The sequence below is a fragment of the Vombatus ursinus genome, unplaced genomic scaffold (genome assembly GCF_900497805.2).
Source record: "Vombatus ursinus unplaced genomic scaffold, bare-nosed wombat genome assembly UNPS02001287.1, whole genome shotgun sequence".
Classification (NCBI taxonomy): domain Eukaryota; kingdom Metazoa; phylum Chordata; class Mammalia; order Diprotodontia; family Vombatidae; genus Vombatus; species Vombatus ursinus.
In genome coordinates this window covers 17157721-17170347 of record NW_020941065.1, presented here as the reverse complement: position 1 = coordinate 17170347, position 12627 = coordinate 17157721, and the positions used below count along the sequence as shown (strand labels likewise).

The following is a 12627-nucleotide window of genomic DNA, read 5'->3' as shown; positions in this document are numbered from 1 at the left end:
TCATATAGGTAAGGGATGTCTGCTTTTTGTATCTGAATCCCCAGGCCTTAGTAGAGGGCTTGGCACATAAAAAGTACTTAACAAATCGTCTGCCATTCATTCCTTCGTTCACTGAGGCATGCAGCACCTGAGTTGAGTCCTGGAGGAAACCAGGGACTACAAGAGTTGGACATGAGGAGAGATGGCACTCCAGGCTTGGGGGAGGGGCAACCTGTACAAAGGCGTGGAGGTGGGAGATGGCGAGTCACAAATGAGAAATATTAAGACTAGGATGGCTGTAATGGAGAGGGCAGACAAGGATCAGAGATGCTACAAATGACCTCAGAGGAAGGAAGCATTGATTAGGGGCCAATTAGGGGCTATGCACTTTACAAATATTATCTCATTTGATCCTCACCACAACGCTGGGAGGTTCAGGTGCTATTATTATCCCCACTTTAGAGTTGAGCGAACAGAAGCAAGCAGAAATTGTGACTTGCCCAGGGTCACACGGCTAGTCAGTGATAGATTTGAACACAAGTCTTCCTGACTCCAAGATCATTGTGTTATCCCTGGCGCTACCTAGCTGCCTAAGTCAACTAGTACACTCCCCTCTTTTAACAAAGGAGGAAACTGAGGTTCCCCGGTGGTAAGGGACTTGTCCAAAGTCACACAGTAAAAAGCACTTTGTAAACCTTAAATGTGAGGCATTGCCTGATTTCCCCAGGGTCTGGGGTTCTTCCCAGCTTAACCCTCCCCAAATTACTTAGTTGGGTTTTTTTTTCCAGTCATATCTGACTCTCCATGACCCCATTTGGGGTTTTCTTGGCAAAGATACTGGAGTGGTTTGCCATTTCCTTCTCCAGCTCACTTTACAAATGAGGAAACTGAGGCAAACGGGGTGAAAAGACTTGCCCAGGGTCACACCGCTAATAAGTATCAGAGGCTGGATTTGAACTGAGGTCTTCCTGACTCCAAGGCCCAGTGCTCTATCCACTATAGCGCCACCTAGCTGCCCCATTACTCAGAAGATATTTGTATTTTGCACATTTTGCACATTACTTGGTAGGTATTTGTATTTACCTCTACGTGTTCAAGGTATTTCCTCCCTGTAGATGGCAAACTTCTTGAAGACAGGCTCCCAGCACAGGGCCTGGAACTTAATAAGTCCTCACTAGGTGAATAATCATCAATATTAGCTCTCCGACTAGACCGCAAGCTTTCGTGGGGCAGGAATCCCTGTTATACCTAGGACGCGAGATCAAGACCCAGGAGAAGCCTCAGAGGTCAGCAGGCCCAACCTCCCCATTTTACAGAGGAGGAAACTGAGGCCCAAGGAGGTCCAGCTCCAGAACCAGGGCTGTTTCCACACTATTAGACCCCCCAAGATGCCTCAACCCATCAGACACCTAGGGAAACCATGTTAGTTCGTCCCTCAGAGAGAGCTTGGCGCAGAGCACAGGCCAGCAAGTCCCCAGGTTGGTGCCTGGTGGCACCTAGCTTCCCTGCCAGGAAGGGATGGGGGCAGGGTGTTTGTTTCTGGCCTCAGACACTTTTTAGAAGAAGGGTTTTTTTTTAGAATTTTTAGAAGGGGTTCCTAGGCTTCAGCAGGCTGCTAGAGGGGTCCTTGACCTAAAACAGGTTGAGCCCCTGGACCAGATGCTCATAATCTCATAGACTTAGGGTTAGAAGAGATCTCAGAGGACCAGCTCATCCCACCCTTTCATTTTACAGATGAGGAAACGGAGGCCCAGAGAAGTTAAGGGAATTGCCCCAAGGTTCCACAGGGAGGAGCCAGGATATGAAACCCCTTCCTCACTGTGAGTTATCAGCAGCGCCCCCCTTGATGTGAGGATCTGGGGAGAGAACCCCTCTACCCCACCCCACCCTGCTCTGGGAGCAAACAGCTGTATGAACAGATGTGCTGAGGTCACAGTGGTGGCGGTGGGCTGGCCCCAGATGTTCCTAGACATCCTGCCCATGGAACAGCATCTGCCTCCCACCCAGAGCTGGGGAGCTGAGCTAGGGCTTTGATCTCGGTGGGCTGCAGAGGATCATCCCATCGGCCTGCATCCAGGCACCTCGGTATCACCCATCACTCCCTCAAGCCAGGGCCGGTGGGGGGGATGCCAAGTGAAGTAGTGTCTCGGAGAGCCTCTCTGAGTTGAGCTGCCCTATGAACATAGTACGAGCCTTTGGGGATGGGCCAGGGCACAGAGCTCCCCTGGAGCGGGGAGGCGGAAGGAAGATTCCTTTGCAACGAGGCAGAGGGGGACCAGGGTTGGGCCAGATCAGGGTATCAGAGCCAACCCCAGCCCCTCTCTCAGGGCCTCAGCTCTGGCTCCTATACCAGAGGCTGACGATGGTGGCTGATAAGACTGGAGGGACCAGTTGGCCTGGTATCCACGTGCCACCTGGCAGGTCTCCTGCCCACCTCCCCTGGAATGAGTGGCACACGGGATTTTGGCAAGGGAAGACCCGTCTCTCCTGGGACCCTTGGGAATGGGATCCCAACAGAGGCCTGGCCCAGGGCTGAGATCTGGAACATGGATATGAGCTAAGAGCAGAGGGAGGCAGCCAACGGGGCTGGGGGCCAAAACCCATGAGAAAGAGACGAGAGATGGAGAAGCTGAGTGCAAAGTTAGGGGAGCGGGGAGACAAACCCACCCTGCCCATTGACAGAGCGTTCAGATGACGGTAAGACTTAGAGGTAGGACAGACCTGAGAGGTCACTTAGTCAAGATCCTTATTTTACGGAGCAGGACACAGGCTCAGAGAGGTTAAGGAATTTGCTTCAGATCACACAGCTGGGAGGAAGCAGGATGTCTCGGTCCCCTTTTCCTGCTCTTCTAGGCTAACTCAGAGTCAGAGGGGACCTCAGAAAGTCCAGGCCATCGGCTGAGGACTGCAGCCATGGGTCGTGACCATGGCCAGTTCCCCAGTTTGCAGACATGTGCTGGGCAGCAGTGGACCTGCCTCCTTACCTGGTTCCCAGAGGCCCCCAGGGAAGAATGGAGACCCCCACATGCTGAAGTGAAAAGACCTTCCTGGACTACAAGTCAGGAGACCTAAAATCCTCGCCCTGCCTCACCCAGGCTGGACAAAACGACCTCTCTGATCTTCAATTTCCTCACTCTCAAACCGGGCTAGTCACCCTGCCCTCCCTCAAAGGGTTTATGTGAGGATTTGTGAGCTCAGGAATGACATGTAAGAGAGCTCGCGTGCTTTGGGTGCATGGTGAGAGGACTGTGGTCCCCTCCTCTGGGCGGACCACACCTGGAGTTCTGCATTCGCATTTTAGGGAGATGGCAAAGGAATGGCATTTGCATGTATTTAGAGCCGGAAGGGACCCCAGAGGTCCAATAGTCAAACTCCCTCATTTTACATATGGGGAAAGTGAGGCCCTGGGAAGGGAAGTGACTTGCCCAAAAGTCCCCCAGGCAGTTCGTGACCAAGGTGGGATTTGAACCATGTTCTCTTACTCCAAATCCCCAATTTCCATCTGAGCACACATGGGCCCCCCAAGGATCTGGTGAAGGATCCTTTAGCCCGGAGGAGAGAAGATTTGAGGGGAGGGGACACGTCTACTGTCTCCAATGCTTTGTAGAACCGTCACATGGAAGGATGAGCTTTGTTCTGGACTCATTGGTCCCAGGAATTGGCAGAAGTGGGAACGAGGCAGGTTTAGGCTTCAAGTCTAGAAAAAACTCTCCAACCACCAGAGCTCGTCCCAAAGGGGCCAGGCTGCCTCCGGAGGCCACAGAGGCTGGACACCCACTTGTCCCTCACCTCTAGGGTACAGGGTGGATGGGACGGCCCTGAGGTTCCTTCCATTTCAGAAATACCCATGAGCATTTCTGCCTAGGATAATGCATAAAGTCCTTCAGAGGCCAGTGTCAGAAGGCCTGAATGGGCAGTTTAAACAAGGCTGCAGTTGGTCAAGCTTGCAGGGCTGGTGGGCAGGGAGGGAGCAGCTTTTGGGGTTCTCACCTCCCACTGGTATTCATTCTGGTTCTGCCCACAGGGGACCTGGCACTGTCGGGGGCTGGGGCCCACCGTTATGGTTCTCGCATTCCCGGCATACTCCTAGGGCAGGGGGCACGGCCCCTCTGGGCTGCTGGAGCTGCTCCCAGGCCTCCCCCTCCCCTCTTACAAAGCTCCCTTTATGCATCTTATCTCGCCAACCAACAGAACCTCGGGGCCCTGGGGGGGCGTGGGAGGGGCCGGAAGATGGGGGGAGGTGGAGGTGAGGACCCCATGCTCCTCCTTCCACTCAGAAATGGGGGCCTCAGGCTGCGCGTCTGGAGGTGGAAGAAGGGGCTGATGGGCCATTCCTCCCAACGTGCCAGCCTGGGAATGCCAGCCTCTGACAGTGAATGACTGAAATTCAAGCTTTCTTCCAGAAAAGGAAGCTGACTGAGAGGCAGTGGAGGGGACTGAACATAATAAGGATAATAGCTAACGTTTCTATCTCGCCTACCACATGCCAGGCACTGTGCGAAGCGGTTTACCAACTATTATGTGACATGCCCCTCACAACCCCCCCCCCCCCCCCGAGACAGGTGCTATTATTACCCCGGAGTGAAAAGAGCACTGAGCTGAAACTCAAGACACCTGGGTTCAAATCCTCCCTCTGCCACTTACCAACTGTGTGATTTCGGCCAAATCACTTTTTGCTCCGAGCCTCAGTTTCCCCACATGTAAAATAAAGTAGCTGATTTTTTTTAACAGTTTTTATTTATTTTATTTATTTAACAATTTTTTATTTCATTTTAGCCTCATACCAGCTCAGTGGGTAGGTATGACCCCATTTTACAGTGGAGGAAACTGAGGACAGGAGAAGTTAAGTCACTTGCCTACCGCCAGTGTCAGAAATAAGTAAACTCAAGTCTGGCCTGAAGCTGGGTCCATTTCTTCTACAAAAGACCAAAGTGGAGGAGCCCGAGACCCAGGGGTCACTAAGTAATGGGTCTAGTAGCCTGGGACTCCCTGGCTCCAGGTCGGCAGCTTGACCCCCAGAAAACCATTCTTCCAAATTGAACAAAGCAGCCAGATATCCTCAGGATGGCTAATTACCTCCGGCCACCCACTGTTGTTTCCCCCAGATATGTTCATATCGGAGAGGCTATTCTGACTCACATATGAAGAGATTGGACTCATTGACTTCTAGGGTCCCTTCCAGTTGTGTATCCCATGACTGGCCTTGGGTTTCCCCATCTTTAAAATGGGGGTAATAATGTCTCCACTCCCTATCTCACAGGCTACTGTGAGAAAAGGACTCTGGAAGCTGAGAGGCCATGGGATATAGTTTAAAAATAAATAAGCATCCGGAATCACAGCCCCAGTGACCAGGGGTGACCTTACAGACTATCAAATAAGTTTAGAACTCAGGAAACTGAGGCAGCGAGTGATTTGCCCACTAGGAAGTGTCAGAAACAGAATCTGAACCCAACTCCTCTGACTCCACTGGAAATCATTTCAGTCATGTTATGACTGTGGGCCTCAATCTGTCGGTAAGGACTAGATAACCTCGAAGGTCCTGGATTTGAGTCTTGGCTCTGACTTGGTGACCAGGTCACTTGCTGTGTGACCTCGGCCACTTCATTTCCCATCACTTGGCTGCAGTTTGCTCCTCTGTAAAAAGAGATGACCTTGGTGCCCTTTCCAGCTCTGAAGTGTGACCATCGTACATGTTCTCAGCAGCATCTACTCCTCCTGTCCAGAAGGAGGAGGCCTTATGCCTCCCTCACGCCACATGGGGCGGACAGCAACCCCAGGGCCTCTGTCCTACATACCCTTCCCATGATCATTCATTCCTCCTCCCTATTCCCCTCCGTCTCTAACAGATCTTGAAGAGTGGGCCCCTGCGTGCTTGCAAGGGAAAGGCCTTCTTTTGAAAAGGAGAAGAGAATAGAATCTGTGGGGGGTGGGAGGGCCAGGGCCGGACTCTTTGACTAGGGGATGAAAAAGCTGGGAGGAGGGTCAGCCTCATTGTCTAGGTGGCTGTAAGAGGCCCCTTGAGAGGGGAGAGCAGGTGAGAGGCATGGAGACCCCGGAGATAAAGAAGCAGGGCCAGAGATCTCTGAGAAATTAGCTTTCTCCCCCTTCCCGACCACAGGGCCAGGCCTCTCATATCAGCCTTCCTTGGGGAGAGGAGCACAGGGGATGGACCAAAAGATGTGCAAAGTGGTTCCAGCTTTGATAAGTTCCAACTGCATCTCAGGGAATGCTTCAGTTTAGTCGAGTGATCTCTTCCAAGATCAGGCTGGGCTCCTTAGAAAGAGTCCTGACTTTGTCATCCAAAAGACCTGGATTCAAATCCTAGCCCTGCCACGTAAGCCTCAGTTTCCTCATCTGTAAAATGGGAGGCTTGGACTCCATAATCTCCAAGGTCCCTTTCAGCTCTGAAGCTAGAATCTCATGAGAAGCCAGGGGTCTGGGTAGGGCCTCCTGGGCTGGATTCACTTTGGAATCCCGGCCAACAAAGATTCTACAAAAGGCAAGATACCAGTTCCCAGGGGGCCTTGCAGGCTGAGGATCACCTGGCTCCTCTGGGGACCCAGAGAGAGAGGGCTTTGAATTTGGGGTCATCTAATCTCACCTCCCAACTCAGTCCCAATGTCAGCATGGGAAAAGCGTAGTTCCTAGGAGTCAGCTGGGATTCTTAGATGTCTCTCCCGTACCCCAGAACCCCTCTCGACTCAGATTTGTGGAAATTTTTATTATCCCAGTGCCCCTGCTCACTGCATACTTAATGCTTTTCTTTGCCTTTCCCAGAACCAGACCTGGCAGGACGTCAAAGGCTAGCAAGTTCATTTGCTTTATTTTACAGATGAGGAAACTGAGGCTCAGGGAGGTGGAAGGCCTTGACCAAGGTCATATGGATTTATCAGAGGCAGGCTCTGAGGCCTGGTCCTCTAACTGCTGAGCCAGCATTCTCTCTGCTGTACCATCCTGCCTCACTCCGTCCGACCTCTGAGAACCCCGGGCTCAGTCCCACGCTCAGAGGGCTTTAGTGGAGGACATTAGATTTCATTTAAGACTGAGAGGAACCTTGGAGCTCATCAAGTCCAACCATTTTACAAAAAAGGAAACTGAGGCCTGGAGATGGGAAGGGACTTTTCTGGGGTCATCTAACCAGAAGTAAGACTGTACTTCATTCCATAAGCATTTTATTAGAGCCATTTGTACGTACCATGCTTTTTGGGGGTGGGGTGGGGGCTGAACCTGTGACCCCATTGGTAAGGACACTGCCCTTGTCCATGTGCATTCCTTATTTCTATTCTCTGAGTCACCCTCTTTACAGTGAAGAGAATTCCTTATAACCGAGCTGCAGCCCATTGAATTGTAGTGCCCTCCAGTATGGCAGGGTTGGTTGTTTTTTTTTTTTTTTTTAACACCACACACGTACATGTTAGTAATTTTTTTTAACACTTCCGCACACGTATTTAAAAGTGCAGATGTGCACTGAGAGGTTGTACTGTGCAATGGTAATTGTGCTGGATTGGGAGTCAGGGGATCTGACTTCAAATCCTGTTTCAGTCATGAACGTCTGGTGGAACCCTGGGCAAATCAGCCAACTTCTTGGGGAGGGAGTTTCCCGCTGTCTAAAATGAGAGGCTTGGACCAACTGGCCTCTAATTGCCTCTTCTGTTTCTAAATGTATATCCTCATCAAATCAGGGATAGAGGCCAGGTGGGCAGCTCAGAAATTGAAAATACTCTCTGGCACACCAAGAGGAAAAGAAAGCAGGGGCAGGGGAGGCGGGCATGATTCTGCTCAGTCAGGGAAGACTCTTAATCTATCTCCCCCGCTTTCCTGGGAAAAGCACATTTCCCAAGAAGCTGCAGAGGGTCTCCCATCCATCCCCGTCCTCACTTGGCTCACCTTCCTGACTGGATTGGAGGAGAGGGGGCTTAGACCAAGGGGGTTCAGGAGACTGGGGTTAGCTTCCAGCCTCTGCTAATGTTGGATCTTGGGCATGTCCCCTGACCCAGCCTCAGTCTCCTCAACTGAAGAAACCGGGAAACGGACTACACGTCTCTGAGGTCCTGGCTAAGCTCTAACCTGTGACCCCTGGTGCTGTTTCCACTTCTCTGGGGAAGAAATCCCTCTGTCCAAGGTTTAAAATAGTAGCAAAACCCCAGGGGAGGAGGGCACTAAGGGAAGGTCCAGGGGCCTTGCAAGGGGAGGAGGGAGCCGATAGGACCCAGGGGAGGTGGCCTCGTGGGGAGGTCACTACCAGACATTTCCCACGATGCAGGGGAGCAGCTGGACAATTGGAGGCAGGGGCCCCACCAGCCCCTCTCCCCTTCCACTTCCAGGGGAACTGACCCATTTCGGGGCCTTCCTCCCCCAGACCAAGTCTGAGAACCTATGGGGCGTCTGTCTGTGTCCCTGGCGGGGTGGGGGAGGTCACCTTCTCCCCAAGACACCCGCTCAATTCCCTTCTCTCTAGTCCCAGTATTCGAACAGACAGCGAGAGTCTGGGGGTGTGCGGAGGGCAGTCACCCATGGGGCTAGCGTGACAAGTAGGGTCCCTTTAACCCCATCACTGCCGGAGCATCAATTTCCTCCCCAGTGAGCTGGGGGAGGGGAGGTCCTTTCTTTTCCCCACAGGGACAGAAAGCAAGGCTGGGGAAATCTCTTGATCAGCCACAAGTCTCAGGCTGGTGACTGGGGTTTTTTGGGGGGGTGGGATAATCCCCACTTTGAGAGCCCCGATTGGTCAGGAGCCCCGTTGTTTTTTTTTTTAAGGGGGTCTGCCCCGCTCCCTCCTCTCCCTGCCCGGGGCTCCTTCCTTTCTCACGCTCCAGCTCTAGCCCTGCGAGAGTGGGGTGAGTGGGGGCTCCGAGCTCTCCCTCCGGGGAAGGAAAGGGTGGGGGGCGGGCTTTACCTGCGGCGGGAGAACTGGGCGGTTCCCCCGAAGCTCCAAGAGGTGCCGTGGCCCCCGGGGAGCAGGGCGCAGAGGCAGAGCAGTGCCCAGCCCCGGGCAGCTGCCCCCGAGGCAGGCTGATGCCGCCCACTCCTCATGGTGCCCGTGCCCACGGCCGCCGCCGCCGCCGCCGCCGCCGCTGCTGCTGCTGCTGCCCGCGCGGGGGGCATCTGGGGCGCGGGATGCAGGAGCGAGCCCTCCTCTGGTCGCCGCGGCCCCGCTGCCCTCCTGCCCAGCCTCCCTCCGCCGCCTGCCTGGCTCCCTGCCTCGCTCGCAGCCTCAGCCCCTTCCTCTCCCCCGGACGTGGCCCGATTTCATCTTCCCAGCCCCCCGGAGCCCGGAGGGGGCGGGCAGCTCCGGGGGGAGGGGACGGAGCAGGGGGACGGCCCCCTCGGCACTGCCCACCCCCGCCCCTCAGCGCCGCCGGGGCCGCCCCAACCCGGAAGGGGAGCTCCGAGGGGCGGCCGGCTCCCAGGCCTGGGGGTGGGGGCTGGCACAGGCTGGGGGGGACCCCCGCGGCGCCCAGAGCCGGGGCGGAGCCTGAGCTGCCCCGGGAGAGCGGAGACGAGAAGCCGTGAGGGCATTCGGGGCTGGAAGGAACCGTGCACATCCCCCATCCTCCTGTTTTACCCGGGAGGAAACTGAGGCTTGGGGAGGTAAGGAAGCTCCAGTCACCCGGTGCCCTGCTCCTCGACCTTTTAGTCTTGGCATCAAGAGCTGGGACGGACCTCGGAGCTTATCACAGGCTCTGCACCTGGACCTCCAAGATCCTTTTCTCTAACCCCAAGCCTGTTGCAGACGAGTAAACTGAGGCCTCGAGAGGTTGACGCGATCCGTGAAGGTCTCTTAAGTAGCAGAGCTGAGAACTGAACCCACATCATAGGGCCCAAGAGCTGGAGTGGACAGGGACCTCAGAGGAGGAAACTGAGGCACTGAGCGGTTTAAAGGATGGTAGATTTAGGGCTGGAAAGGACAACAGAGACCATCTAGCATCTAGAGGAGGAAACTGAGGCACGTAGAGATGACTTGCCCAGGACCGAACAGCTGGGCAGTGTGAGAGGCAGAATTTGAATCCAGGTCTTCCTGACTCCAAGCGCAGCACTCTCTCCACTATGCATGTTTAGTCTACTGAGTCCTCTGATTCCAAATCCAGGGCCCTTTCCTATGCCTTGCCCTCTCTGGGCCTCAGTTTCCTCTGTTGTAAAAGCAGGGGGTTGGATTAAAATGGCTTCTGAGGTCCCTTGTGATTCTAGAGTTAAGTGCCTGTGGTCCTTCTCTGACATCTCCCCCAAGTGGTCGTGGACCTCCGTAACAGGAGATCCCTGCCAGGACTCCCTAATTCAGACTGGGTTCTCCAGGCCCTGCGACCGGCAGACCCTCTGGTCACCTCCCCATCCCCCAAATGCTGGCAGGATCCTCACGAGCAGAATGAATGTTCCCTGCCCTGGAAACCCCAAAGGCAAGATCATGAGGGGGTAGTTGGCTTCTTCACTCCACACTCACACTCCTGGCTACTCCCCACGTCCTCCTTGGGGAGAGATACAGTAGTAATAGCAATAATAACAATATTAGTAATAATAGTATTTCTGTAGTGAATTAAGGTTTTCAAAGCACTTTGCATATGTCATTTGCAGCTCACAACAATCCTGGGAGGTAGGTGCTATTATTATCCCCATTTTGCAGATGAAGAAACTGAGGCAGGCAGGTTAAGTGACTTGCCCAGGGTCACACAGTTAATAAGCCTCTGAGGATTTGAACTCAGGTCTTCCCGAGCTAGGGGATTATGAGAAGGGAGCAGCAGCAGCAGGTCCAGGGCAGCCCTGGTGGGTCACATCACCCTAGGACTTCTCTGTTTCCCTGTCCCTGTCGAGGGGGCTAACTGTCCCTCTAATTATCCATGTCCCCCCCCCCCCCGATCTTTCTTTCTGTTCTGGCCTTCTTCAGCCCTCCCCATCCCGCAAGGCTCAGCTGCAGTCCCAACTCCTTCTATATTTAGTCTTGTGTGTGTCTCTCATACACACACATACACACCCACACACACACACACACCCCCCACCCCAACCCCCCACCCCCACGCATCTAAGCTCTCATACAGCCTCTCATCATATATTGCCTTGTATGGCTTGCTGTCTTCTCATATGTATATATTTTCCCTCCCAGCTGAGTCCTCCTCCTCTCCAGATCCTTGGACCCAGCAGGCACAGAATAAATGTTTGTTGATTGATTGATTGTGTGATCTTATCCTTAGCCTGCTTTCAAACACACCCCTCTCCCAGGAGTGTGAGCAAGGGTCCTAATCCCAGCTCTCTCCTTGTTACTTCATCAAATCCTAGTGTCAGAGCTGGGGGAGACCTTAGAACAGAGAAGTGTAGGGGCCTGGGAACAGGGGATGTCAGGGCTGGGAGGGGCCTGAGAACAGGGGATGTCAGGGCTTGGAGGGGCCTGAGAACAGGGGATGTCAGAGCTGGGAGGGCCCTGATTAAAGCAGATTAATATTACAGTATTACATGTCTAGCCTATCCCACACTCAGCTTGTAGGTGGTGAGTATTCACCATAGAGAGGCCAGACCCAACCAAGCCCACCATTCTCTGCTCATCTTCAGGAAAGCACCGTACTGTTTCCTTCCCTCTGCACCCAATGCCCACCTTTCCTACGCTAACTCTGAAGACAGAAAACAAAGCCAGCTCCCCCATTAGAATGTAAGGTACTTGCGGGGAGGGACCACGTCTGCACACAGTTAGATCCCAGCACTTCACTTGATGCCTCCCTTCCCATTCCTTTCCATAGCCGTGATGTGGGGTCTCAGAACAGAGAATGTTGGAGTTGGCAAGGACCTTAGAATGAAGGACAGACATGGGTTGTAAAAGCTGAAAAGGACCTCAGAGTGAACTGATGAGGTAGGGGCAGGGCATGGCAGCAGGGGCTCGAGGTGTGCATGGTGAGAGTGGTAAACCTGGAGGCTGGCTGGTTGCCTGGTTGTTCTTCATTCTCTAAGAGGACCAAAATGGCATCACTATGTTGGGGTTAAGGTACCCACTGGGCTGAGCAGAGCAATACAGGCTCAGAAGGCTCGACCGCAGGTCAGGCACAAATAGTTCCTATGAACATTTGGAGTGGAGATGTCTCTAGATTTGTACATCTGATGTTCCTTTTGAGCTACTGCCATTCTACTTTGCTTATGGAGCACAGAGCCTTCGTTGATGTGGGCACATGATGCTGGGTGGTTCTGTGCCAGTGTCTCTAACGTCTCATCATTGATTCCAAAGTTCTGCAGAGAGACCTTGAGAGTGTCCTTGTATCGCTTCTTCTGACCTCCGTGTGAACGCTTGCCCTGGTGAGTTCTTTGTAAAATAGTCTGTTAGGCAGATGCATGTTGGAAGTTTGGCATTCGAACAATGTGGCCAGCCCATCGGAGTTGCGCTTTCTGAAGCAGAGTCTGAATGCTTGGCAGTTTAGTTTGAGAAAGGACCCCAGTGTCTGGTATCTGATCCTGCCAGGTGATCTTCAGAATCTTCCTAAGACAATTCAAATGGAAGCGATTCGGTTTTCTGGCATGGCGCTGGCAGACTGTCCAGATTTCACAACGAGGTCTGCACGCAGTCTTTGTAGAGCTTCAGTTTGGGACTCAGTCTAATACCTACATCTTTTCTCCTACGTTTTCCTTCCAAGCCTCCCAAATACTGAGCTATCTCTGGCAATGCGTGCATCAACC

General features: G+C 53.4%; 1 protein-coding gene across 1 annotated transcript in view; it reads right to left on the bottom strand.

The window, feature by feature from the left end:
* EMID1 (EMI domain containing 1) overlaps positions 1–9084 on the bottom strand; it is a 58194-nt gene extending 49110 nt beyond the window's left edge. The window contains 1 exon segment of the mRNA XM_027863386.1: positions 8876–9084. Within this exon segment, the coding sequence (XP_027719187.1) occupies positions 8876–9084 (209 nt within the window).
* Positions 9085–12627: the final 3543 nt, after the last annotated feature.